The 27,666-nt window shown below is 46.6% G+C and overlaps 1 protein-coding gene across 11 annotated transcripts in view; it reads left to right on the top strand.

Moving 5' to 3' along the window:
* tjap1 (tight junction associated protein 1 (peripheral)) overlaps nucleotides 1-27,666 on the top strand; it is a 258,207-nt gene that overhangs the window by 72,663 nt on the left and 157,878 nt on the right. For 7 of the 11 annotated variants that reach the window (XR_011593916.1, XR_011593915.1, XR_011593914.1 and 4 more), the window contains 2 exons: nucleotides 7,527-9,021; nucleotides 25,165-25,193. Coding sequence is in view for 7 of the 11 variants with exons in the window: in XM_070885868.1 (XP_070741969.1) it covers nucleotides 7,564-9,021; nucleotides 25,165-25,193 (1,487 nt within the window). In the remaining 4 variants the exon portion in view is untranslated. Of the gene's footprint in view, nucleotides 1-3,906; nucleotides 4,003-7,526; nucleotides 9,022-25,164; nucleotides 25,194-27,666 lie in introns of those variants that run through there. The other 4 variants (XM_070885869.1, XM_070885870.1, XM_070885873.1 and 1 more) reach the window with 4 other exon arrangements.

Raw genomic sequence — 27,666 nt, 5'->3', positions numbered from 1 at the left:
AACGTATTTGATATCATTGGCCGACATAAACTCCTGGAATTCATGGCTGGTGAAACACGGGCCATTGTCACTGACCAGGATGTCCGGCAAGCCGTGGGTCGCGAAAACCGTATGCAGACTCTCCACGGTGATGGATGTCGTGCACGAGTTTAATATGATGCACTTGATCCATTTCGAGTATGCATCGACAACGATCAGGAACATTTTCCCCATGAACGGGCCCGCATAGTCTACGTGACCATGGCCTGGTGGGGCCTCCCTGGGGGCATTGCCCAGCTGGGCACACCGTGCACCTGCGAACCCAGTGTTCCAAGTCTGAGTCGATCACCAGCCACCATACATGTGACTGGGCAATGGCCTTCATTTAACACGATGCCAGGGTGCTCGCTGTGGAGTTCCCTGATGAACGCTTCCCTTCCTTTCTGGGGCATGACTACCCGGCTGCCCCATAGCAAGCAGTTGGCTTGGATGGAGAGCTCATCCATCTGTCTCTGAAATGGTCTGATCTCCTCGGGGCACGCCCCATGTGCGGGCGTCCAATCCCCAGTCAGAACACATTTCTTTATCATGGATAGCAGGGGGTCTCTGTTGGTCCAGAGTTTGATCTGGTGGGCTGTGATGGGGGAGCCTGCGGTGTCAAAAGCCTCAATGGCCATGACCATCTCAGCGCTGTGCTCCGACGCCCCCTCTGTGGTGGCCAGTGGGAGCCTGCTGAGCGCGTCAGTGCAATATTCGGTGCCTGGTCGGTGCCGAATGGTATAGTCATACGCAGCCAGCGTGAGAGCCCATCGCTGTATGCGAGCTAACGCATTGGCATTGATAGCTTTGCTGTCGGACAACAGGGATGTTAATGGCTTATGGTCCATTTCTAGCTCAAACCGTCTACCGAAAAGGTACTGGTGCATCTTTTTCACACTGTAAGCACAAGCGAGTGCTTCCTTTTCGACCATGCCGTAACCATGCTTTGCCTGGGAGAGTGACCTGGAGGCATAAGCCATCGGTTGGAGTCTGCCGTCATCATTATCCTGCTGCAACACACACCCAACCCCGTAGGATGATGCATCGCACGTTAAAACCAGTTTTTTACAGGGGTCATACAAAGTCAACAGTTTGTTAGAACACAGCAGGTTCCTCGCCTTATTGAAAGCCCGTTCTTGACAGTCCCTCCAAAACCATTCACAACCTTTACGCAGGAGCATTTGTAACAACTCCAACAATGTGCTTAAGTTCGGCAGAAAGTTCCCGAAATAGTTCAAAAGTCCCAGGAATGATCGCAACTCCGACGTGTTGCGGGCCTGGGCGTCTGGCGGATCGCCTCCGTTTTTGATTCAGTGGGCTGGATGCCGTCTGCGGCAACCCTCCTGCCCAAAAACTCGACCTCTGGGGCCAAAAACACACACTTGGCCTTTTTCAGCTGCAAGCCGACCCGGTCCAGTCGGCGTAGCACCTCCTCCAGGTTGTGGAGGTGATCCTTGGTTGTCTCGACCCGCTATAAGGATGTCGTCTTGGAATACGATTATTCCAGGAATGGATTTGAGCAAGCTTTCCATCTTTCTCTGAAAGATAGCTGCCGCCGAACGAATGCCAAACGGCACCTGTTGTAGATAAATAATCCCATGTGCGTCGTGATGGTGGTCAGAAGCTTGGATTCTTCAACCAGTTCCTGAGTCATGTTGGCTGAAGTGAGGTCCAGCTTCGTGAACAGCTTGCCAGCATGACAAAAAGGTCCTCCGCTCTCGGGAGCGGGTATTGGTCTTGCAGCGACACTCGGTTGATGGTGGTCTTGTAGTCGCCACAAATCCTGATAGAGCCATCTGCTTTAAGGACAGGAACGATGGGACTTGCCCAGTCGCTGAATTCAACGGCCGAAATTATGCCTCTCTGAGCAGCCTGTCCAGTTCACTTTCAATTTTCTCTCACATCACATACGGCACCGCTCTGGCTTTGTTGTGCACTTGTCTGGTGTCCGGAGTGATGCGTATCACTACTTTAGTGGCCTTAAACGTTCCGACACCGGGTTGAAACAGTGACCTGAATTTTTGTAGAATCTGTGAGCATGAACTTCGCTCCACGGATGACATGGCATGCACATTTCCGCCCCCCCCCCCCCATTTCCAATTCATCTCGGCTAGCCAACTCCTCCCCAAGAGCGCGGGGCCATTTCCTGGGATGATCTAGAGTGGCAGCCGGTTCTGTGATCCATTATGTGTTACCACCAATTTTGCACCGCCTAGCACTGGGATGATCTCTTTGGTGTACGTCCGTAGCTGCGTGTCAATGCGTTCTATCTTGGGCCTGCTAGCTCTGTGTGGCCATAGTCTCTCAAATTGTTGGGCGCTCATAAGTGACTGGCTAGCTTCTGTATCCAGCTCCATGCGCACCGCGATGTCATTCAATAAAACTTTCATCATCATGGGTGACGTTTTAGTGTATGAGCGGTGGACGTCAGCCACATGAACACGCTGAACTTCAGCATCCATGGCTTTTCCCCAGGCATCATCCTGCATTGCAGACCCCTCGTCTGGTTCCTCTGTCTCGCAGATTAGCCTCGCTACAGCCTTTTTGCACATCCTGGCCAAGTGTCCACTGACGTTACAAATCCTACAGGTATATTGCTGAAACCTTCAGCTTTTCGCAGTATGTCTACCCCCACACCTCCAGCATGAGCTGAGATTGTTGTTAACAAAAGGACTGTTACCAGGCATTCCTCTCTGATTGCCCATTTGGTTGTTTCTAAGCACTCTGATGGTGGGTGTTAATGGTCCCATCGTGGGATGCATTGTTCCTCGTGATGGCGTGAATTGCCGATCCCCTTTCCATTGTCCCTGTTGCGGGCCCACCCTAGAGTCTGTTGCTGCCTGGGCAGTTTCGAAATGCCCATGCCTGCCTGCGGGGTCCCTAGCCGCATTCACCATGTTAACTCCCTGGTCCATTGCCACGTTGGGACCAGGGCTGTGCGCGTAAATTAGCTTGGTCTCCTCTTCCCCTGCCATGAAGGTCTGAGCTATCAGCGCCGCCCCTTCTAAAGTCAAGTTCTTGGTCTCTGAGCTTCCTGAAAATCCCGGCATGATTAATGCCCTCAATGAAGAAATCTCTCAACATCTCCCCCTACAGGCGTCTGTATACTTAGAGACTGGCCAAGCGCCGCAGGCCCGCAACGAAGTCAGAGATGTTTTGTCCCTCCCGACGCCGGTGTGTGTAAAACCGGTGCTGGGCCATGTGTACGCTACTCGCTGGCTTGAGATGCTCACTGATCAGCTGGCTGAGCTCTTCAAAGGACTTGTCCGCTGGCTTTTCGGGTGCGAGCAGGTCTTTCATCAGCGCATACGTCTGTGGTCCGCAGCTGGTCAGTAGATGCGCCCTCCGCTTGTCAGCCGCTGCCGCTCCCAGCCAGTCCTTCATGACAAAGCTCTGCTGGAGCCTCTCCACAAAGTCGTGCCAGTCCTCACCCACACAGTAACGTTCCTCTGTGCTACCGGTGGCCATCCTTGTTGTTCGGTGATTCCTATTTCTCGTTGCCAAATGTGATGTCCCTGCACCTTACTACAAATTCACACGAGGCATGTACTGCAGACACAGTCACTACGTGACCTTAACCTTTATTGCCAGGACCAAGGAGTGCTGACCCTGGGTGGGACCTCCCCTTTTATACCTGGAAACCCAGGTGAGGAGTGTCTCCCACAAGTTCATCCCCTGTGGTCAGGGTGTGCATTTCTAGGGTATAAGTACAGTGTACAGGAGTTGCATGAAGGTTACAGTTACATGAAGATTACTGTTGCATGACAAGTACAAATCCCACCATGGCAGTTTGACAATTTGAATGAAGTTTATTTTAAAGTGACCATGAAGCTGTCAGATTCATAAAATTCCAACTCATTCAATAATATCCTTTTCATTGAATCATAGAAATTTACAGCACAGAAGGAGGCCATTTCGACCCACCGTGTCCGCGCCGGTTGACCAAGAGCTATCCAACCTACTCCCACTTTGGTCCGTAGCCCTGTAGGTTATGGTAATTTAAGTGCACGTCCTAGTATTTTAAAAATGTGGTGAGGGCTTCTACCTCTAGCACCCTTTCAGGCAGAGAGTTTCAGACCCCCTCTACCCTCTGGGTGAAGACATTTCCCCTCATCATCTCTAAATCCCCCCCACCCCACCCAATTACTTTAAGTCTATGTTTCTTAGCTGTTGACCCCTCTGCCAAGGGAAATAGGTCCTTCCTATCCACTCTTACACTCTGTATAATTTTATACACCTCAATCAGGTCTCCCCACCGCTGCTCTGTTTCAAAGAAAACAGACCCAGCATCTCCAATTTTTCCTCATAGCCAAAATTCTCCATTCAAGGCAACAGTCTTGTAAATCTCCTCTGCACCCTTTCTAGTGCAGTCACATCTTTCCTGTAATGTGGTGACCAGAACTGCACACAGTACTCTAGCTGCGGCCTAACCAGTGTTTTATACAGTTGAAGCATAACCTCCTTGCTCTTGTATTCCATGCCTCAACTAATAAATGCAAGTATTCCATATGACTTCTTAATCACCTTATCTACCTGGCCTGCTACCTTTAGGAATCTATGCACCTGCACTCCAAAGTCCCTTTGTTCCTCTATACTTTTCAGTGTCGTACCATTTAATGTGTGTTCCCTTGCCTTGTTAGATCTCCCCAAATGCATTACCTCACACTTATCCGGATTGAATTTCATTTGCCACTGTTCTGCCCATCTGACCTGTATATTGATATCTTCCTGCAGTCCACAGCTTTTTTCTTCATTACCAACCACACAGCCGATTTTAGTTTCATCTGCAAACTTCTTAATCATAACCACAACATTCAAGTCCAAGTCATTAATATATGCCACAAAAAACAAGGGACCCAGCACTGAGCCCTACGGAACCCCACTGGATACAGCCTTCCAGTCACAAAAACACCCATCAACCAATACCCTTTGCTTCCTGCCTCTGAGCCAATTTTGGATCCAACTTACCACTTTGCCCTCGATCCCATGGGCTTTTACTTTCATAACCAGTATGTCATGTGGGACACTATCAAAAGCCTTGCTAAAATCCATGTACACTACATCATATGCACTGCCCTCATCGGTCCACCTGGTTACCTCCTCAAAAAATTCAATCAAGTTAGTCAGACACAACCTTCCCATAACAAATCCATGCTGACTGTCCTGGATTAATCCATGTCTTTCCAATTGAAGATTTAGCCTATCCCTCAGAATTTTTTCCAATAATTTTCCCACCACTCAGATTAGGCTGACTGGCCTGTAATTACTCAGTCTATCCCTTTTTCCCTTTTTAAACAAAGGTACAACATTGGCAGTCCTCCAGCACCACACCTGTAGCCAGAGAGGACTGGAAAATGATGGTCAGAGCTATTTCCTCTTTTGCTTCTCAACAGCCTGGGATACATTTCATCCGGTGTTAGGGATTTACCCACATCTTTTGCCTTTGTGGTCTCTAATAGGCCCCACTCTTTCTTTAGTTATCCTCTTGCTCTTAATATATTCATAAAACATCTTTGGTTTTCCCTAATTTTACTTGCCAACATTCTTTTATGCTCTCTCTTTGCTTCCCTGATATCTCTTCTAATTGCACCCCTGCATTACTTATCCTCCTTTAGAGTCACTGCTGTATTGAGTTCTTGGAATCTTATAAGCTACCCTTTTTTTCTTCATCTTACCCTGTATGTCCCTTGACATCCAGGGGGCTCTAGATTAGTTAGTCCCACCCTTTTTTTTAAGGGAACATAATTGCTCTGTACCCTCAGGATCTCCTCCTTGAATGTCTCCCACTGCTCGAACACTGATTTACCATCAAGTTTCCGTTTCCAGTCCACTTTGACCAAATCCCTTCTCAGCTCAGCAAAATTGGCTTTACCCCAATTGAGAACTTTTTTTCTTGGCCCACCTTCGTCCTTCTCCATAACGACCCGAAATCTTTCTGAATTTTATGATCACTAACACCAAAATACTCTCCCACTGATGCCCCTCTTTATTTCCCAAAACCAAATCCGGAACCGCCCCATCCCTTGTTGGGCTTGTTAAATACTGGCTATATAAGTTCTCCTGAATGCCTTTTAGGAATTCCGCACCCTCTGTACCATTCACAGTACTTTTTTCCCAGTTAATATTAGGGTAGTTGAAATCCCTCACTATTACAGCTTTTGCACTTCGCAGCAATTTACTCACATATTTGTTGTTCTATCTCCCTCTGACTGGGGGTCTATAGCACACTCCCAGCAGTGTGATCACCCCTTTTTTGTTCTTCAATTCAACCCATATGGCCTTGTTTGATGATCCCTCTAACATATCATCCCTTCGCACAGCTGTAATTGTTTCTTTAATACTGCAACCACCCCCCTTTTTTTACCCCCCCTCTCTATCCAATGCAAGGAATATAGGGAAACTCTGTAACCAGGAATGTTGAGCTGCCATACCTGTCCTCCTCTCAGCCATGTCTCAGTAATGGCTATAATATTGTACTGCCAAATGTCTATCTGTGCTCTCAGCTCATCTGCCTTATTCCCTATACTCATTGCATTGAAGTATGTACCATTTAGTGGTGCCAAACTCCCTTGTTGTCTATTTTCCAGCCCTTGTTTCCTCTGTCTTCCAAATTCACTTTCTACTTTTTAGGGAAGGAAATCTGCTACCCTTACTTGATCTGCCCTATTTGTGACTCCAGTATCCCACCAACATGGTTGACTCTTAAATGCCCTCTGAAGTGGCCTAATAAGCTGAGGGATGGGTAATAAAGGCTGGCCTTGCCAGTGATTCATATATCCCAAGAATTAATTTTTAAAAATTGTGCACTGCAATGCAGGTGTGGCTGTGAACCTTGAACAGACTCATTAACTGGCTGGGTGATCTTTAATTCAGGGTCACATTCCACTGCGATTCCACGTTGCTGCTGAGATAGTAAATAAAATATTATTATGCAGCTTGATTATACCTTTGATTATTTCAAAAAAATCATCAGGTTATGTAACTTAAAGTTTAAATTTACTGTGGCTCAAATGATGGGGGGGAGCTTAGAGCATTGTCGGCTGAGTTTGGAAAAGGAACCAGCATTACAGAGCTTGGCATTGGTAGGCATGAGACATAAAATGCATAATGCACAGGAAAAAGATCAACTGCTGAACTTTCTGGTTTAAATTGAATATCCAGGCTCCTGATATTGGCACCACAGACAATTTGATCAGTGAAGTGTTGCAGCCAATCAATGCTTCTTTTGATGTCAACTGTCGAATTCCTAGCTGAGGGGTTTTTGTGCTCCCTCTGTCTGTGCGGGCAGTACACATGAATTGATGTCCTTTTGACAGTTATTTGTATCAACAGCTCTTCTCACTGCCCTTCCTGCAACAATGCATGTATAACGATTATTGCCATCATTTTGTCAGTTGAGCAGATCATTGCAATATTGGGCAGGGGTGAAATCTACTTAAAGCTCTGTCATTTTGTAACTACTTGGACTCAGCTAAATGTTTATAACCCCTCTGCTTTTGGTTTATTAGGTCGTGCGGTGGGGAGTGAAGTATAGGGAGCCCGAACATGAGTAACACACCGACTACAAGAAAGCCATACAGAAAGGCACCGCCTCAGCACCGGGAGAATCGGCACGAGCCACCAGTTTTTAGGGACGAGCTAGATGGGAGAGCCATACCATCTGAGCCGAGTCAGGTAACTGAGAACAGATGTGTGCCTGTACTGCAGTACAGACAATTCAGTTACACGGATACCATTGGCGAGCCAGATGTAGGAGTGCTGAAGAGTGCAGGAAATTTAGAAGAATCAAACGACCGCTTTTCTCCTGTCTGGTCTCAGGATTCTAGCAGTGAAAGAGAGGATGCCCTTTCTCCAAATAGGCTGGGTATTAGGAACCTATCTCCTCAGGGCTTTTGCAGTGAAAACCTCGGCAAACTGTCAGGTGAAGGTGATCGGAGGTCGGCAGTGCCAGGCTTAACTCGATTTATGAGTAAAAGTGAAAAGACACTCATGTCTTCTATGAATGAGGATGAACATTTCAGACAGTCAATGAAAACTAGGAGTCTGGGGCGTAGTTTAGTCTTTAAAGAGGCCACGGAAATTCTGGCTCCAAGGCAGTTGGATAGTTCCCAGATTCAGCTGCCTCGCAAAGGAATTCTCAAACAGACGAACATGCTAGGAGTTAAGGTTGAAAGTCTACGCAAGGCCAGGTCTGCAGAAACTTTAGCCCAAAATAGGACAGACCAGTCAATTTATGCTTCTCAGCAAATGCCGGGAGGGCATGAGGGCAGAAGAGCCTCCCTTCAAGGCAAACTTTGGCCACAATTCAGCTTGGCCCAAAGCAGGCACAAAGGGCCAGGTGCCGAGATCATAGAAGAGAAAATAAAGTTTTCCAAATTCCTGGATGAGATCACCTATAGAGTGCTAAGTCCACACAATCTTCAGTTATTAGGAGCTACTTGGGTAAAAGGGCAAATAATGAGCCATTGTTCACTGGAGCCGAGCCGAGATTTGGGTCCAGAGTCAAGGCATGACCAGAGGGAAAGGCAAGAAACGAGGAGAGATGGGATGGTGAAGGGTTCAGGTGGAAGCAGAAATGTGCCTGAGAGAAGAAGGAACAGCGTGGAAATTGGAGTTGAATCCAGGAAAGGGTGGCAGGGGAGACCAACAAGTCCTAGAACAATTGGAAAAGAGTTTGTACCAAGGAAAGATAATATTGAGAAGCACCACAGCACAGAGAGCGATGTTACTGATGTTCACAGAGAAAGCGTAGACAGATGTCTCAAGTGTACAACCAAGGCACTTGAAACTAGAGAGGCAGAGCAAAAAAGGACCAAACTGGGTAGAGGAAATAAAGAGGATGGATTTGAAACTGGTCCAGAGTGCAACCAGCCTCATTATCTAGGAGCTGGACAGAAGGGCATTGCTGAGAAATGTCAAGCTGATTTAAACCCATCTCTACATTCAGATCAGGATAGGCATTTGGCTGCTCTGCAAATGGCATCTATCGTTGTGCAAAATAAGGTAAGGGGCTAAGAAATGCATGAATCAGAATCTTCTGACTTTTGGTGGGTTTAACATTTGAAGTGGTTAACCGATAAACATTTTTCTGAGAACCTTTGGTCAGTACTAATATGCTGTGATAAGCTGTCACCTGTTCACTTGGCAAGATGCACTAGAGACATTTACTGATAGTTAAGTTACTGCATGGAAGTATTGCACCTTTGTCAATCCTTTTGGGTTATATTACACACTCCATATTCCTGCACATTTTATAAGAAACTATCTGGCATCCTGTTAAACGCAATGAGAGTTTCTAATCTCAGTTAAGTTGATTAAAGGTGGCTCAATGTTAATTGCACACTCCAATGTGGTCCTGGTGCATATAGATCAGGGAGACCATATTTAATACCTGGTTTATGCTGAGCTAGTTATGAGGGGTCACTATACAATTGGCCTTGGTGTCTCTGAATGGGGAAGAGTAAAATTTAGCTTGTGTTTCTGCTCCTCATTGCTATCCACTGACCCCCTGCTGCAAGGTATGCAGCTGTGGTGTTGATCAAATAGTCCAATAACAGTTCATTCTGCCTGGACTAGAGACGGAGAATGGTTATTTGGGTGCAGTACTGAAGGATCGCCTGCACCCTGAGACTGTATCCCAGCATGAGCCAATGCCTTCAGATGAGCAGAGAACATTGCAGAAATATTTCTTCCAGTCACAAGATGCAAAGGAATATTGATATGAGCTGAAGGTTGTTGAAATGTATAATCTGAGCAAAGGAATATGTCTGGTTCTTCTATTCACTTAATTATAAGTGACTGTAATTAATGCAAGGCTCAATATATTTTAATTGGATTATGGCCGCTGAAGAAATATTTCAGACTTGGCTGTATGAAATATTGACGCGTGGAAGTGTTGCGAGTCTTAATGCAGACGTGATGGAGGAAGAACTAGAAGGATGCAGGGTGGGAAGAGGTTGGAACGAGAGGAAGCTTATGTGGCATATAAACATAGACATAGACCAATTGGGCTGAATAGCCTATTTCTGTGCTGTAGATTCAATGTAATGTAATGTAATGGGATTGGTCCACACCATGCTATAGAATCATAGAATAGAACAGCACAAAGGGCCATTCAGCCCATCGAGTCTGCACCGGCTCTTTGGAAGAGCAATCCAATTAGTCCCATTCCCCTACTCATTCCTCATATCTCTGCAATTTCGTCTCATTCAAATATTTATCCAATTCTATTTTAAAGGCTATTATTAAATCTGTAACTACCACCCTATCAGGCAGTGTATTCTAAATCCTAACCACTCATTGCGTAACAAAAGTTTTTTCTCGTATCGCCTCTGGTTCTTTTGCCAGACACCTTAAACCTGTGTCCTCATTATCGACCCTTCAGCCATCTTTATTTGCTCTAAACCGTTCATGATTTTAAACACCTCTAACTAATCTCTTTGGCCTTCTCTGCTCCAAGGAGAACAACTCCAACTTCTCTAGTCTATCCACATAACTGTAATCGCTCATCCCAGGAGCCATTCTAGAAAATCCCTTCTATACTCTCTCCAAAACCTTCACATCCTTTCTAAAGTGTGGTGCCCAGAATTGAACACACTATTCCAGCTGGGGTCGAACTAGTATTTTGTATAGGTTTAGCATAACTTCCTGACTTTTGTACACTCTGCCTCTATTTATAAAGCTCAGGATCACACATGCTTTATCAACTGCTTTGTTAACCTGTCCTGCCACCTTCAGCGATTTGTGCACAGATGCCCACAGGTCTCTGTTCTTGCAACCCCTTTAAAATTTTACCATTTACCGTGTGTTGTGTCTCCTCATTCTCACTACCAACATTTTTCACCTCAGACTGAAGAAGGCCATTCGGTTCGTCGAGCCCATGCCAACTCTCAGCTAGTCCCACTCCCCTGCCCCTTCGTCGTAACCGTGCAATTTTTTTCTTTCAAATACTTATCCAACTCCCTTTTGAAAGATAAGATTGAGTCTGCCTCCACCACCCTTTCAGGCAGTGCATTCCAGCACGTAACCACTCGCTGCGTAAAGAAGTTTTTGCTTGCATCGCCTTTGGTTCTTTTGCCAATCACCTTAAATCTCTGTCCTCTGTTTCTCGACCCTTCTACCAATGGGAACAGTTTCTCTCTCTCTACTCTGTCCAGACCCCTCATGATTTTGAGCACCTCTATCAAATCTCCTCCTGTTTTTCTCTGCTCCAAGGAGAGCAACCCCAGCTTTTCCAGTCCCTCATTCCTGGAATCATTCTCGTAAATCATTCCTGCACCTTCTCCAAGGCCTTCACATCCATCCAAAAGTGTGGTGCCCAGAATTGGATGCAGTACTCCTATTGGGGCCAATCCAGTGTTTTATATCGCTTCATTATAGTTTCCATGCTTTTTTACCTGATACTTCGAATGAAGCCCAGGATCCCGTAAGCCTTTATAACTACTTTCTCAACCTGCCCTGCCATCTTCAGCGATTTATGCACACGTACCCCAGGTCTGTCTGTCTTCGTGCACCCCCTTTAGGATTGTATCATTTAGTTTACATGTCCTTTCTTCATTCTTTCTACGAATGCATTATTTCACGCTTTGTTGCATTAAATTTCATCTGCCACATGTCCACCCACTTCACTTGCTTGTCTGTCTTCCTGAAGTCCATCACACTCCTCCTCACTGTTCACTATACTTTCAAGTTTTGTCATAGAAACATAGAAAATAGGAGTAGGCCATTCGGCCCTTCGAGCCTGCACCACCATTCAATAAGATCATGGCTGATCATTCACCTCAGTATCCCTTTCCTGTTTTCTCTCCATACCCCTTGATCCCTTTGGCTGTAAGGGCCATATCTAATTCCCTCTTGAAAAAATCTAACGAACTGGCATCAACAACTCTCTGCGGTAGAGAACTCCACAGTTTAACAACTCTGAGTGAAGAAGTTTCTCCTCATCTCAGTCCTAAATGGCTTACCCCTTATCCTTAGACTGTGAGCCCTGGTTCTGGACTCTCCCAACATCGGGAACATTCTTCCTGCATCTAACCTGTCCAGTCCTGTCAGAATGTTATATGTTTGTATGAGATCACCTCTCATTCTTCTAAACTCCAGTGAATACAGGCCCAGTCGATCCATCTCTCCTCATATGTCAGTTCTGCCATCTCGGGAATCAGTCTGGTGAACCTTTGCTGCACTCCCACAAGAGCAAGAACGTCCTTCCTCAGATTAGGAGACCAAAACTAAACACAATATTCCAGGAGAGGCCTCACCAAGGCCCTGTACAACTGCAGGTACGACCTCCCTGCTCCTATACTCGAATCCCCTCGCTATGAAGGCCAACATGCCATTTGCTGCCTTCACCGCCTGCTGTACCTGCATGCCAACCTTAAATGACTGATGTACCAAACACCCAGGTCTCGTTGCACCTCCCCTTTTCCGAATCTGCCGCCATTCAGATAATCTGCCTTTATGTTTTTGCCACCAAAGTGGATAACCTCACATTTATCCACATTATACTGAATCTGCCATGCGTTTGCCCACTCACCTAACCTGTCCAAGTCACTCTGCAGCCTCTTAGCTTCCTCCTCACAGCTCACACTGCCACCCAGCTTAGTGTCATCTGCAAACTTGGAGATATTACACTCAATTCCTACATCCAAATCATTAATGTATATTGTAAAGAGGTGGTGTCCCAGCACTGAGCCATGCGGCACTCCGCAAGTCACTGCCTCCCATTCCGAAAAGGACCCAGTTATCCCGATTCTCTGCTTCCTGTCTGCCAACCAATTCTCTCTCCACGCCAGTACATTACCCCCAATACCATGTGCTTTGATTTTGCACACCAATCTCTTATGTGCGACCTTGTCAAAGGCCTTTTGCAAGTCCAAATACACCACATCCACTGGCACTCCCTTGTCTACTCTACTGGTTACATCCTCACAAAATTCCAGAAGATTTGTCAAGCATGATTTCCCTTTCACAAATCCATGCTGACTTGGACTGATCCTGTCACTCCTTTCCAAATGCGCTGCTATTTCATCCTTAATAATTGATTCCAACATTTTCCCCACTACTGATGTCAGGCTAACCGGTCTATAATTACCCGGTTTCTCTCCCTCCTTTTTTAAAAAGTGGTGTTACATTAGCTACCCTCCAGTCCATAGGAACTGATCCAGAGTCGATAGACTGTTGGAAAATGATCACCAATGCATCCACTATTTCTAGGGCCACCTCCTTAAGTACGCTGGGATGCAGACAATCAGGCCCTGGGGATTTGTCGGCCTTCAATCCCATCAATTTCCTGACTAATAAGGATATCCTTCAGTTCCTCCTTCTCAGTAGACCCTCTGTCCCATAGCACATCCGGAAGGTCATTTGTGTCTTCCTTCGTGAAAACAGAACCAAAGTATTTGTTCAATTGATCTGCCATTTCTTTGTTCCCCATTATTAATTCACCTGAGTCCGACTGCAAGGGACCTACGTTTGTCTTCACTAATCTTTTTCTCTTCACATATCTATAGAAGCTTTTGCAGTCCGTTTTTATGTTCCCGGCAAGTTTCCTCTCGTACTCTATTTTTCCCCTCCTAATTAAACCCTTTGACATCCTCTGCTGAATTATAAATTTCTCCCAGTCCTCAGGTTTGCTGCTTTTTCTGGCCGATTTATATACCTCTTCCTTGGATCTAACACTCTCCTTAATTTCCCTTGTTAGCCACGGTTGAACCACCTTCCCTGTTTTATTTTTACTCCAGACAGGGATGTACAACTGTTGAAGCTGCATAAATGTTTGCCATTGCCTATCCACCGTCAACCCTTTAAGTATCATTTGCCAGTCTATTCTAGCCAATTCACGCCTCATGCCGTCGAAGTTAGGTTTCCTTAAGTTTAGGACCTAGTTTCTGAATTAACTGTGTAACTCTCCATCTTAATAAAGAATTCTACCATATTATGGTCACTCTTCCCCAAGGGGCCTCGCACAACAAGATTGCTAATTAGTCCCTTCTCATTACACATCACCCAGTCTAGGATGGCCAGCTCTCTAGTTGGTTCCTCGACATTGGTCAAGAAAACCATCCCTAATACACTCCAGGAAATCGTCCTCTACTGCATTATTACCAGTTTGGTTAGCCCAATCAATATGTAGATTAAAGTCACCCATGATAACTGTTGTACCTTTATTGCATGCATCCCTAATTTCTTGTTTGATGCTGTCCCCAACCTTACGACTACTTTTGTTTGGTGGTCTGTACACAACTCCTGCTAGCGTTTTCTGCCCCTTGGCATTCCGTAGCTCCACCCATACCGATTCCACATCATCCAAACTAATGTCCCTCCTTACTATTGCATTAATTTCCTCTTTAACCAGCAATGCCACCCCACCTCCTTTTCCTTTGTGTATCCTTCCTAAATGTTGAATACCCCTGGATGTTGAGTTCTCAGCCTTGGTCACCCTGGAGCCATGTCTCTGTGATGCTAATTACATCATATCCATTAACTGCTATCTGTGCAGTTAATTCGTCCACCTTATTCTGAATACTCCTCGCATTGAGGCACAGAGCCTTCAGGCTTGTCTTTTTAACACACCTTGCCCCTTTAGAATTTTGCTGTAATGTGGCCCATTTTGTTTTGGAATTCCCTACCCTCCACTTTTACTAATTCTCCTTTCTATCTTTTGCCTCTGTCTCCCTTTTATTTCCCTCTGCCTCCCTGCATAGGTTCCCGTCCCCTGCCATGTTAGTTTAACTGCTCCCCAACAGCACCAGCAAACACTCCCCCAAGGGCATTGGTTCCGGTCCTGGCCAGGTGCAGATTGTCCGGTTTGTATTGGTCCCACCTTCCCCAGAACCGGTTCCAATATCCCAGGAATTTGAATCCCTCCCTTCTGCACCACTCAAGAAGATTTGTCAAGCATGATTTCCCTTTCATAAATCCATGCTGACTTGAACCGATCCTGTCACTGCTTTCCAAATGTGCTGCTATTTCATCTTTAACAATTGATTCCAGCATTTTCCTCACTACTGATGTCAGGCTAACCGGTCTATAATTCCCTGTTTTCTCTCTCCCTCCTTTTTTAAAAAGTGGTGTTACATCATCATCATCTTGGCAGTCCCTTGGAATCGAGGAGGACTTGCTTCCACTCCCAAAGTGAGTTCTTTGGTGGCTGAACAGTCCGATACGAGAGCCACCGATCCTGTCACAGGTGGGACAGACATTCGTCGAGGGAAGGGTTCGGTGGGGCTGGTTTGCCACGCGCTCCTTCCGCTGCCTGTTCTTGGCCTCTTCTTGCTTTTTGCGTTGAAACTCGGAAGAGCTAAACGCCCTCCCGGATGGCCTTTCTCCACCTCGGGCGGTCTGCGGCCAGAGTCTCCCATGTGTCAGTGGTGATGTCGCACTTTACCAGCGAGGCTTTGAGAGTGTCCTTACAACATTTCCGCTGTCCTCCTTTGGCTCGTTTACCATGAAGGAGCTCCGCATAAAGCATTTGCTGAGGGAGTCTCGTATCTGGCATGCATATTATGTGGCCTGCTCAGCGAAGCTGATCGAGTGTGGTCAGTGCTTCAATGCTGGGGATGTTGACCTGGTCGAGGACACTGATGTTGGTGCGCCTGTCCTCCCAGGGGATTTGCAGGATGTTGTGGAGACATTATTGGTGATATATCTCCAGCGACTTGAGGTGCCCTTCTACACATCGTCCATGCCTCAGATCCATACAGGAGGGGCAGGTATTACTACAGCCATGTGGACCATGAGTTTTGTGGTAGATTTGAGGGTCTGGTCTTCAAACACTCTTCCTCAGGCGGCCGAAGGCTGCACTGGAGGCGATGCTGAGTCTCCGCATCCATGTCTGCCTTTGTTAAGAGGCTCCCAAGATATGGGAAATCCACGTTGTCCAGGGCCGCGCTGTGGATCTTGATGATTAGAAGGCAGTACTGTGCGGCGGTGACCGACTGGTGGAGGATCTTTGTCTCACGGATGTTAAATGTTAAGCGGAAGGGCTGTGTTACATTAGCTACCCTCCAGTCCATAGGAACTGATCCAGAGTCTATAGACTGTTGCAATATGATCACCAATGTATCCACTATTTCTAGGGCCACTTCCTTAAGTACTCTGGGATGCAGACTATCGGGTCCTGGGGATTTATCGGCCTTCAATCCCATCAATTTCCCTAACACAATTTCCTGACTAGTAAGGATTTCCTTCAATTCCTCCTTCCCCTAGTATTTCCGGAAGGTTATTTGTGTCTTCCTTCATGAAGACAGAACCAAGTATTTGTTCAAATGCCATTTCTTTGTTCCCCATTATAAATTCACCTCATTCTAACTGCAAGGGACCTACGATTATCTTCACTAATCTTTTTCTCTTCAAATCTGCCAATTTTGAAATTGTGCCCTGTACACCCATGTGCAAGTCATTAATATATATCATGAAAAGCAGTGGTCCTAGAACCAACCCCTGGGGAACATCACTGTATACCACCTTCCAGTCCAAAAAACAACCATTCACCACTACTCTGTTTCCTGTCACTTAGCCAATTTCATACCCATGCTGCCACTGCCCCTTTTATTCCATGGGCTTCAGTTTTGCTGGCAAGCCTTTTTTGTCCCTGATCACTGTTTCTAAAGCTTCCCCACTACCGAGGATAAACAGACTGCAACGAAAAGCTAGTTACAATTTAAATAGAGAAAAATTACAAAGTGTTGCAGTACAGAGGGACCTGGGGGTCCTTGTACATGAAACACAGTTAGTATGCAGGTACAGCAAGTAGTCAGGAAGGCAAATGGAATGTTGGCCTTTATTGTGAGGGGGGTGAAGTATAAAAGGAGGGAAATCCTGCTACAACTGTACAGGGTATTGGTGAGGCCACACCTGGAGTACTGAGTGCAGTTTTGGTCTCCGTATCTAAGGAAAGATATACTTGTACTGGAGGCTGTTCAAAAAAGGTTGATTCCGGAGATGAGGGGGGTTGCCTTATGAAGATAGGTTCAGTAGGTTGGACCTACACACTGGAGTTCAGAAAAACGAGGTGATCTTATCGAAACATATAAAATAATCAGGGGGCTCGACAAAGTGGATACACAAAGGATATTCCCACTCATGGGGGAAACTAAAACTAGGGGGCATAGTCTCAGAATAAGGGGCTGCCCACTTAAAACTGAGATGAGGAGGAATTTCTTCTGTGAGGGTTGTATATCTGTGGAATTCTCTAAGAGCTGTGGAGGCTGGGTCATTGAATATATTTAAGGCAGAGGTGGACAGATTTTTGAACGCTGAGGGAGTAAAGGGTTATGGGGAGTGGGCAGGGAAGTGGGGCTGAGTCCATGGTCAGATCAGCCATGATCTTAAATGGCGGAGCAGGCTCGGCAGGCCTAATGGCCGCCTACTGCTCCTATTTCTGATATGTTAGTTGCTGGATTTATCTTTACACCCTTTTTTGAACAATGGTGTAACATTTGCAGTCCTCTGGCACCACCCCCGTATCTATGGAGGATTGAAATATTATGCCCAGAACATCTGCGATTTCTGCCCTGAGTTCCCTCAGCATCCCAGGATGCATCCCATCCGCTCCTAGTGATCTAGTTTAAGGACAGCCAGCCATTCTAATACCTTTTTATCAATTTTTGACCTATTAAGTGTCACCACTGCCTCCTCCTTCACTGTCTATGGCAGCATCCCCTTCCTTGGTGAAGACAGATGCTAAGTACTTGTTTAGTACCTCAGCTATGCCCTCTGCCTCCATGCATATGTCTCCTTTTTGGTCCCTAATCGGCCCCACCCCTCCTCTGACTACCTGTTTACTATTTATATGTCTATAGAAGACTTTTGGATTACCTTATGTTAGCCATTCTATTTTCATACTCTCTCTTTACCCCTCTTATTTTCTTTTTCACTTCACCTCTGACCTTTCTGTAGCCTAATTCTCGGATGTATTTGCAACCTGTCTTACCTGCTCTTTTTCTGCTTTGTCTTACTCTCTATATGATTCGTCATCCAGGGAGGTTTGACTTTAGTTGCCCTACCTTTCCCCTTCGTGGGAATGTACCTCAATTGTACCCAAACTATTTCCTCTATAAAGCCAGCTCATTGTTCCACTGCAGTTTTTCTGCCAATCTTTGATTCCAGTTTACCCAGGCCACATCTGTTCTCATCCCACTGAAATTGGCCTTCCACCAGTTAAACATTTTTACTCTGAATTGCTCCCTGTCCTTTTCCATTGCTAATCTAAACTTTGATACTATGATCACTGTTCCCTAAATGTTCACCGACTGACACTTGCTCCATTTGACCTACCTCCAGAACCACCAGCAATGCCTCCTCTCTTTTCGTGCCGGAAACATACTGCCCAAGAAAGTTCTCATGAACACACTTCAGAAATTCCGCCTCCCCCCCTCTGCCATTTACACCATTACCATCCCAGTGTATATTAGGATAGTTGAAGTCTCCCATCATTGCTACTCTATTGCTCTTGCACCTCTCTGTAATTTCTCTGCAAATTTGCTACTCCATATCTTTCCCACTATTTGGTGGTCTGTAAAAAGAAAAATAGAAAATAGGTGCAGGAGTAGGCCATTCAGCCCTTCAAGCCTGCACCACCATTCAATATGATCATGGCTGATCATTCCCTCAGTACCCCTTTCCTGCTTTCTCTCCATACCCCTTGATCCCTTTAGCCGTAAGAGCCATATCTAACTCCCTCTTGAATATATCCAATGAACTGGCATCAACGACTCTCTCTGGCAGAGAATTCCACAGGTTAACAACTCTGAGTGAAGAAGTTCCTCCTCATCTCAGTCCTAAATGGCCTACCCCTTTCCCTAAGACTGTGTCCCCTGGTTCTGGACTTCCCCAACATCGGGAACATTCGACCCGCATCTAACCTGTCCCGTCCCGTCCCGTCCGAATCTTATACATTTCTATGAGATCCCCTCTCATCCTTCTAAACTCCAGTGTATAAAGGCCCAGTTGATCCAGTCTCTCATGTCAGTCCAGCCATCCCTGGAATCAGTCTGGTGAACCTTCGCTGCACTCCCTCAATAGCAAGAACGTCCTTCCTCAGATTAGGAGACCAAAACTGAACACAATATTCCAGGTGAGGCCTCACCAAGGCCCTGTGCAATTGCAGTAAGACCTCCCTGCTCCTATATTCAAATGCCCTAGCTATGAAGGCCCACGTGTCATTTGCCGCCTTCACCACCTGCTGTACCTGCATGCCGACTTTCAGTGACTGATGAACCATGACACCCAGGTCTCGTTGCACCTCCCCTTTTCCTAACCTGCCACCATTCAGATAATCTGCCTTCGTGTTTTTAACACCAAAGTGGATAACCTCACATTTATCCACATTATACTGCATCTGCCATACATTTGCCCACTCACCCAACCTGTCCAAATCACCCTGCAGCCTCTTGGCATCCTCCTCACAGCTCACACCACCACCCAGTTTAGTGTCATCTGCAAACTTGGAGATATTACACACAATTCCTTCATCCAAATCATTAATGTATAATGTAAAGAGCTGGGGTCCCAGCACTGAGCCCTGCAGCACTCCACTAGTCATTGCCTCCCATTCCGAAAAGGACCCAGTTATCCCGATTCTCTGCTTCCTGTCTGCCAACCAATTCTCTATCCACGCCAGTACATTACCCCCAATACCATGTGCTTTGATTTTGCACACCAATCTCTTATGTGGGACCTTGTCAAAGGCCTTTTGCAAGTCCAAATACACCACATCCACTGGTTCTCCCTTGTCCACTCTACTAGTTACATCCTCAAAAAATTGCAGAAGATTTGTCAAGCATGATTTCCCTTTTGCAAATCCATGCTGACTTGGACTGATCCTGTCACTGCTTTCCAAATGTGCTGCTTATTAATCCTTAATAATTGATTCCAACATTTACTGATGTCAGACTAACCGGTCTATAATTACTCGTTTTCTCTCTCCCTCCTTTTTAAAAAAAATGGTGTTACATTAGCTACCCTCCAGTCCATAGGAACTGATCCAGAGTCGATAGACTGTTGGAAAATGATCACCCATGCATCCACTATTTCTAGGGCCACCTCCTTAAGTACTCTGCGATGCAGACAATCAGGCCCCGGGGATTTGTTGGCCTTCAATCCCATCAATTTCCCCAAAACAATTTCCCGCCTAATGAGGATATCCTTCAGTTCCTCCTTCGCACTCGACTCTTGGTCCCCTAGTACATCCGGAAGGTCATTTTTGTCTTCCTTCGTGAAGACAGAACCAAAGTATTTGTTCAATTAGTCTGCCAATTCTTTGTTCCTCATTATTAATTCACCTGAGTCCGACTTCAAGGGACCTACGTTTGTCTTCACTAATCATTTTCTCCACATATCTATAGAAGTTTTGCAGTCAGTTTTTATGTTCCCGGCAAGCTTCCTCTCGTACTCTTTTTTTTTTCCCCTCCTAATTAAACCCTTTGACATCCTCTGCTGAATTCTAAATTTCTCCCAGTCCTCAGGTTTGCTGCTTTTTCTGGCCAATTTATATGCCTCTTCCTTGGATCTAACACTATCCTTAATTTCCCTTGTTAGCCATGGTTGAGCCACCTTCCCTGTTTTATTTTTACTCCAGACAGTGATGTACAACTGTTGAAGTTCATCCATGTGATCTATAGAATACCACCTAGTAGTGTAATGGTACCTCTCCAGGGCATCCTCCCTCTCCAGCACTAACATTCTCCTTAACCAACACTGCCACACCATCTCCTATCTTCCCTTCCCTATCTTTCCTGAATATCTTATAACCAGGAATGTTTAATACCCAATCTTGCCCTTTTTTGAGCCAGGACTCAGTTATTGCCATAACATCATATTCCCATGTGGCTGTTTGTGCCTGTAGCACTCTTACTTTGTTTACTATTCTTTGTGCGTTCACATACCTACACAGTAAACTCATCTTAGACCATCCTGTATTCTAACTTGGTTTGACCCCACCTAATACCTTACTATTTATTACTTTGATGCTCTCTGCCTCTCCCAATCCTTTGCGCACTTTATTTCCCCTTTCTAATATTACATCCTGGTGCCCAGCCCCCTGCCAATTTAGGTTAAACCCTCCCCAATAGCACTTGCAAACGTCCCCGAGAGGACATTGTTTCCAGCCCTGCTGAGGTGCAACCTGTCCGGCCTGTATAGACCCCACCTCCCCAGAACAGGTCCCAATGCTCCAGGAATGTAAAGCCCTCCCTCCTGCACCATCTCTCCAGCCACACGTTCATCTGCTCTAGCCTCCTATTTGAGGTCCTGCTTTTTAATCTCCTTCCTCGCTCCCTGAACTCTGCCTGCAGGACCTCATCCCTCTTTCTACCTATGTCATTGGTACCGATATGGACCACAACCCTTCGATGTTCAGCCTCCCCTCTCCCCAGAATGTTCTGTAGCCACTCAGACATCCTTAACCCTGGCACCAGGGAGAACTTGGTGGACAGTATGCTTCATCCTGGAGTCACGTCTGCAGCCACAGAAAAGCCTGTCTGTTCCCCTAACTATCAAATCTGCTGCCACTATTGCTCTTCCACACTTCCTGCCCACCCCCGTACAGCTGAGCCACTTGTGGTGCCGTCAACATCTTTACCGAGGCGTACGAAAGCATGGGCCTTACACTAAACATCCGTAAGACAAAGATCCTCCACCAACCAGACCACGTCACACAGCATTGCCCCCCAGTCATCAAGATCCACGGCGCAGCCCTGGACAACGTGGACCACTTTCCATACCTCGGGAGCCTATTATCAGCAAAGCAGACATCGACGACAACGTTTAACATTGCCTTCAGTGCACCAGGGTAGCCTTCGGCCGCCTGACGAAGAGAGTGTTCGAAGATCAGGCCCTCAAATCTGGTACCAAGCTTATGGTCTACATGGCTGTAGTGACACCTGCCCTCCTTTATGGCTCAGAGACGTGGCCCAAATCGATTTGAGGTATCCACTGTATATGGTCCACGTCTCTGAGCCATACAGGAGGGCAGGAGAAATACCACCAGCGATGCCTCCGCAAGACCCTGCAGATCCTCCGGGAGGACAGACACACCGACGTCAATGTTCTCGATCAGGCCAGCATTGAAGCACTGACCACACCCGATCAGCTCTGTTGGGCGGGCCACATTGTTTGCACGCCGTACACAAGACTCGCAAAGCAAGTGCTATATTCTGAGCTCCTACACAGCAAGCGAGCCAAAGTTGGACACCCTCAAAGCCTCCTTGATAAAGTGCAACATCCCCACTGGCACCTGGGAGTCCTTGGCCAAAGGCCGGCCTAGGTGGAGGAAGAGCACCCAGGAGGATGCTGAGTACCTTGAGTCTCGTCGTTGAGAGCATGCAGAAATCAAGCGCAGGCAGCGGAAGGAGCGTGCGGCAAACCAGTCCCACCCACCCTTTCCTCCAACGACTGTCTGTCCCAACGGTGACAGAGACTGTAATTCCCGAATTGGACTGTTCAGTCACCTGAGAACTCACTTTGGGAGTGTAAGCAAGTCTTCCTCGATTTCGAGGGACTGCCTATGATGATGGTGCCGCCGTTGTCTTGGCTCTGGCTGTACTCCCCAGAGAAACCATCGCTCCCACCAGTATTCAGAACAGCGTACTGATTGGAGAGCAAGATGCACTTGGGGGACCCCTGCACTACCTGTCTGGTCACCTTCTGTCTGGCAGTCACCCATTCTTAAACTATGGGGTGACCATCTCCTGAAACGTGCTATCCACCAAGTTCTCAGCCTCACGGATGCACCGCAAGGACTCCAGCTGCTGCTTAAGCTCCGAAACCCAGAGCTCCAGGTCTTTCGGCTGACGACAATTACTGCACATGTGGTTGTTCAGGACACTGGAAGTATGCTGAAGTTCCCACATGGCACAGGATGTGCACTCCGTGGGACTGAGTTGCCCTGGCATGCCTCTATTTAATAGACTTACAAGAAATTAATGTAAAACTTAAAAACACTCACCAGCTTATTCACCAATCGGCTCCTTCTCTTGTGCCGACATCATTTTAGGTTTTTCACTCTGACATCACTTTCAAATTCTACCTGTGTTGAGTTGCTCCTTTATCCCAGCTCCAGTCTCGCTCAGCTCTCTGTCTCTGCTCTCGGGCCTGCTACACTCCTTTATTCCAGCTCCAGTCTTGCTTAGCTCTCTGTCTCTGCTCTCGGGCCTGCTGCACTCCTTTATCCCAGCTCGTGTCTCTCTCTGCTCTCTCTCTCTGCTCTCGGGCCTGTTGCATTCCTTTATCCCAGCTCCAGTCTCGCTCAGCTCTCTCTCTGCTCTCGGGCCTGCTGCACTCCTTTTATTCCAGCTCCAGTCTCGCTTAGCTCTCTGTCTCTGCTCTCGGGCCTGCTGCACTCCTTTATCCCAGCTCCAGTCTCTCTCTGCTCTCGGGCCTGCTGCATTCCTTTATCCCAGCTCCGGTGTCTCTCTGCTCTCTCTGTCTCTGCTCTCGGGCCTGCTGCACTCCTTTATCCCAGCTCCAGTCTCTCTCTGCTCTCGGGCCTGCTGCATTCCTTTATCCCAGCTCCGGTGTCTCTCTGCTCTCTCTGTCTCTGCTCTCGGGCCTGCTGCATTCCTTTATCCCAGCTCCAGTCTCTCTCTGCTCTCTGTCTCTGCTCTCGGGCCTGCTGCACTCCTTTATCCCAGCTCCGGTCTCTCTCTGCTCTCTGTCTCTGCTCTCGGGCCTGCTGCACTCCTTTATCCCAGCTCCAGTCTCGCTTAGCTCTCTGTCTCCGCTCTCGGGCCTGCTGCATTCCTTTATCCCAGCTCCAGTCTCTCTCGGCTCTCTCTGTCCCTGCTCTCGGGCCTGCTACACTCCTTTATCCCAGCTCCAGTCTCTCTCGGCTCTCTCTGCTCTCGGGCCTGCTGCACTCCTTTATCCCAGCTCCAGTCTCTCTGCTCTCTGTCTCTGCTCTCGGGCCTGCTGCATTCCTTTATCAGCTCCAGTCTCTCTCTGCTCTCTCTGCTCTCTCTGTCCCTGCTCTCGGGCCTGCTGCACTCCTTTATCCCAGCTCCAGTCTCTCTCGGCTCTCTCTGTCTCTGCTCTCGGGCCTGCTGCACTCCTTTATCCCAGCTCCGGTCCCTCACAGGTCCGCTGCATTGAATGTCATCTGCCATGTGTTCGTTCATTCTGCCAGCCTGTTTAATGTCCTCTTGAAGTATATTATTATCCTCCTCATTGTTTACTAAACGTCCAAGTTTTATGTCATCTGCAAATTTCAAAATTTTGCCCTGTACCCCCAGGCCCTAGTCGTTAATGTATATAAATGCAGCAGTGGTCTAGAAAAGGGCACTTCAAACTTCTGACTTGGGAATGACTGGATCTATGTAATCTGTTGACGGGGAAGGAGTTAAATATCCATTTCTTGTCCTGTCCACAATAACAGCCAGCCTGCTCTCTCTCATACTGTACTGACCACAACCAAATTGTGTGGATCAGATTGGAACAGTTTCCCTCCTTGCATAATTGACCTGACTGCATAATTGACAAGGGTGTTTGGTCCAGTGAACTCCAATGATTTGGATTTTTGTAATTGCTAATGTAATTGATTTTAGGGAGTCTCTTTCACCTCCCCGAACCCCCCCCCCCCCCCCCCCCCCCCCACCCCAACCTCCCCCAAATGTACACACGCAATAAAAACTTGTCACAGTCTGTGTGTGATCTTGTCAGAGCCCTCACCATTGCCAGCTATGAAACTTGGAATAGAAAAAAGACACTAACACCATTAATCAGTTGCTTTTGATCATTGGATATGACTATAAACGTGATGGTAACACTACCAATCCAGCATTCTGCATGGAAACAGGCTGCCAGAGAGTGCAGGCACTGAGCTGATGCTTGCTTGTCTTCCCCCTCTCCTCTGTTGCTAGTCTGAGCCACAATGAGCAAAGAGGAGAGAGAATCAGATCCAAATAATCCAGCAACTTGTCTCCTGGCATCCAGCATCAGAGGGCAATATTGGAGCTCGGAGCAGGCAGCCCACCTCCAGACCAGAGGCACAGGTCTAGAGGGTTCACCCTTATGGAATAATTACAAAAACAAATGATGTATTATTTACTTGAAAATCCAAGGAAAACTGTTGTGGAATTCTATCAAACAATTGGTAATTTTGTTAATCACAGATGTGTGTAATTGGTCTAACTGCCTCTCCTTTCTTCACAGGAACCACTGTCCGATGGAGACAAGATCAAGTAAGTTATTTTCTGTTAGAATATTAGGTGTTGTGATTTCTGTGGAATGATGGAGGAGTTACAAGCTGTTTCTGATGAGTGTTTAACAACTCTTAGATTAAAGCTTCCATTGATTCACATGATACGGGATTCCTGTTTATGCTTTATGACTTTGATTCTGAACTTGTTTTCTTTCTTTCACCTCAAAGATCCAATGGGCCCATTTTAATCACTTCAATTCTGCAGTGTGCTCGTGCCCCCATTTCTCTGAACTCTTCCCATTTATGGCAGGTGGCAGATTTTTAGAGCAGGTGCAGCAACAGAGAAACATTGTTTAGATTCATTCTCGGCATGGGCATTGCTGGCAAGGCTGGCATTTATTACCCATCCTAAGTTGCCCTTGAGAAGGTGATGATGGCCCATTGCCTTAAATCTCTGCTTTGTAGCCATTTGCTCTGTCACCTTTAGAGGGCAATTACAGATTAACCATGTAGATGTGGGACTGGAATCGTTTATAGGCCAGGCCAGACCAGGTAAGGTTTTCTGCCCTAAAAGACATTAATAGTAACTTGCATTTATATAGCACCTTTAACGTAGGAAAATATCTCAAGGCACTTCACAGGCGAGTAACCAGACACACCGAGCAAAGGAAGGAGATATTTGGGAGGGTGGGCGGTTGAGTAAAAGTTTGGTCAAAGAGATGGGTTTTAAGGAGAGAGGTTTAGGGAGGGAATTGTAGAACTTGGGCCCTACAGAGCTGAAGGCAGGGTAGTCATTGGTGGTGCGAAGGGAGTCACAGTTCGAGGAAACCAGAGTTCACAAGTGGTTGTGGAACTGAAGGAGGATACAGAGATAGGGAGGGTTGAGGCCGTGGAGGGATTTGAACATGAAGATGAAAATTTTAAAATCAAGGTATGAACCCTGGGAGCCCATGTAGGGCGGCGAGCACAAAGGTGATGGGTAAGCTGGACTTGGATAGTCAAATCACATTAGTGAACCACTTGGGTCTTTGCAACAGTCCCTCATCAGTGACTTTTTTAACATAACAACTTTGCAACCTTCAGACAATTGCACCTATGCAGATCAGCTCATGCAGTTTGTCCACCGGTCACAAACCTATCATAATTTTTCTGGTCATAGTTCTTCTCCCCCAATGTCATTGGCAGGGAAGATGGTGTACAGGGCAGTGATATGAAAATTACAAACAGAATAAAGTGTTGACCAATTCTGCTGATGGTGGCTGTTTACATTTGATAACGGCATGTGCTTTCAGAGGGCCTTGGGAACTTGGCTTATGCTTCCTTCGGAGACACTGGAGCTAAAATCAGGACAATCATTTGCAGTAATGAAATATGATGGGCACACAGAATCATAGTCATCATCATCATCATCATCATCATAGGCAGTCCCTCGGAATCGAGGAAGACTTGCTTCCACTCTAAAAATGAGTCCTTAGGTGGCTGAACATTCCAATACAAGAACCACCGTCTCTGTCACAGGTGGGACAGATAGTCATTGAGGGAAGGGGAGGGTGGAACTGGTTTGCTGCACGCTCTTTCCGCAGCCTGCGCTTGATTTCTGCATGCTCTCTGTGATGAGACTCGAGGTGCTCAGCGCCCTCCCAGATGCACTTCCTCCACTTAGGGCGGTCTTTGGCCAGGGTCTCCCAGATGTCGGGGATGATGCACTTTATCAGGAAGGCTTTGAGGGTGTCCTTGTAACGTTTCCTCTGCCCACCTTTGAAGGAGTTCTGAGGCTGTGAACATAAAAACTGACTGCAAAAGCTTCTATAGATATGTGAAGAGAAAAAGATTAGTGAAGACAAACGTAGGTCCCTTGCAGTCAGATTCAGGTGAATTTATAATGGGGAACAAAGAAATGGAAGACCAATTGAACAAATACTTTGGTTCTGTCTTCACGAAGGAAGACAAATAACCTTCCGGAAATACTAGGGGACCGAGAGTCCAGCGAGAAGGAGGAACTGAAGGAAATCCTTTATTAGGTGGGAAATGGTGTTAGGGAAATTGATGGGATTGAAGGCCGATAAATCTCGGGGCCTGATAGTCTGCATGCCAGAGTACTTAAGGAAATGGCCCTCGAAATAGTGGATGCATTGGTGATCATTTTCCAACAGTCTATCAACTCTGGATTAGTTCCTATGGACTGGAGGGTAGCTAATGTAACACCACTTTTTAAGAAAGGAGAGAGAGAGAAAACGGGTAATGATAGACCGGTTAGCCTGACATCAGTAGTGGGAAAAGGTTGGAATCAATTATTCAAGATGAAATAGCAGCGCATTTGGAAAGCAGTGACAGGATCGGTCCAAGTCAGCATGGATTACTCAAAGGGAAATCATGCTTGACAAATATTCTAGAATTTTTTGAGGATGTAACTTGTAGAGTGGACAAGGGAGAACCAGTGGATGTGGTGTATTTGGACTTTCAAAAGGATTTTGACAAGGTCCCACATAAGAGATTGGTGTGTAAAATTAAAG

The sequence above is a fragment of the Pristiophorus japonicus genome, chromosome 7, assembly GCF_044704955.1.
Source record: "Pristiophorus japonicus isolate sPriJap1 chromosome 7, sPriJap1.hap1, whole genome shotgun sequence".
In the NCBI taxonomy this organism is placed as follows: domain Eukaryota; kingdom Metazoa; phylum Chordata; class Chondrichthyes; family Pristiophoridae; genus Pristiophorus; species Pristiophorus japonicus.
The sequence above is the reverse complement of the archived record's forward strand: the minus strand, read 5'-3'. Positions and strand labels throughout refer to the sequence as shown.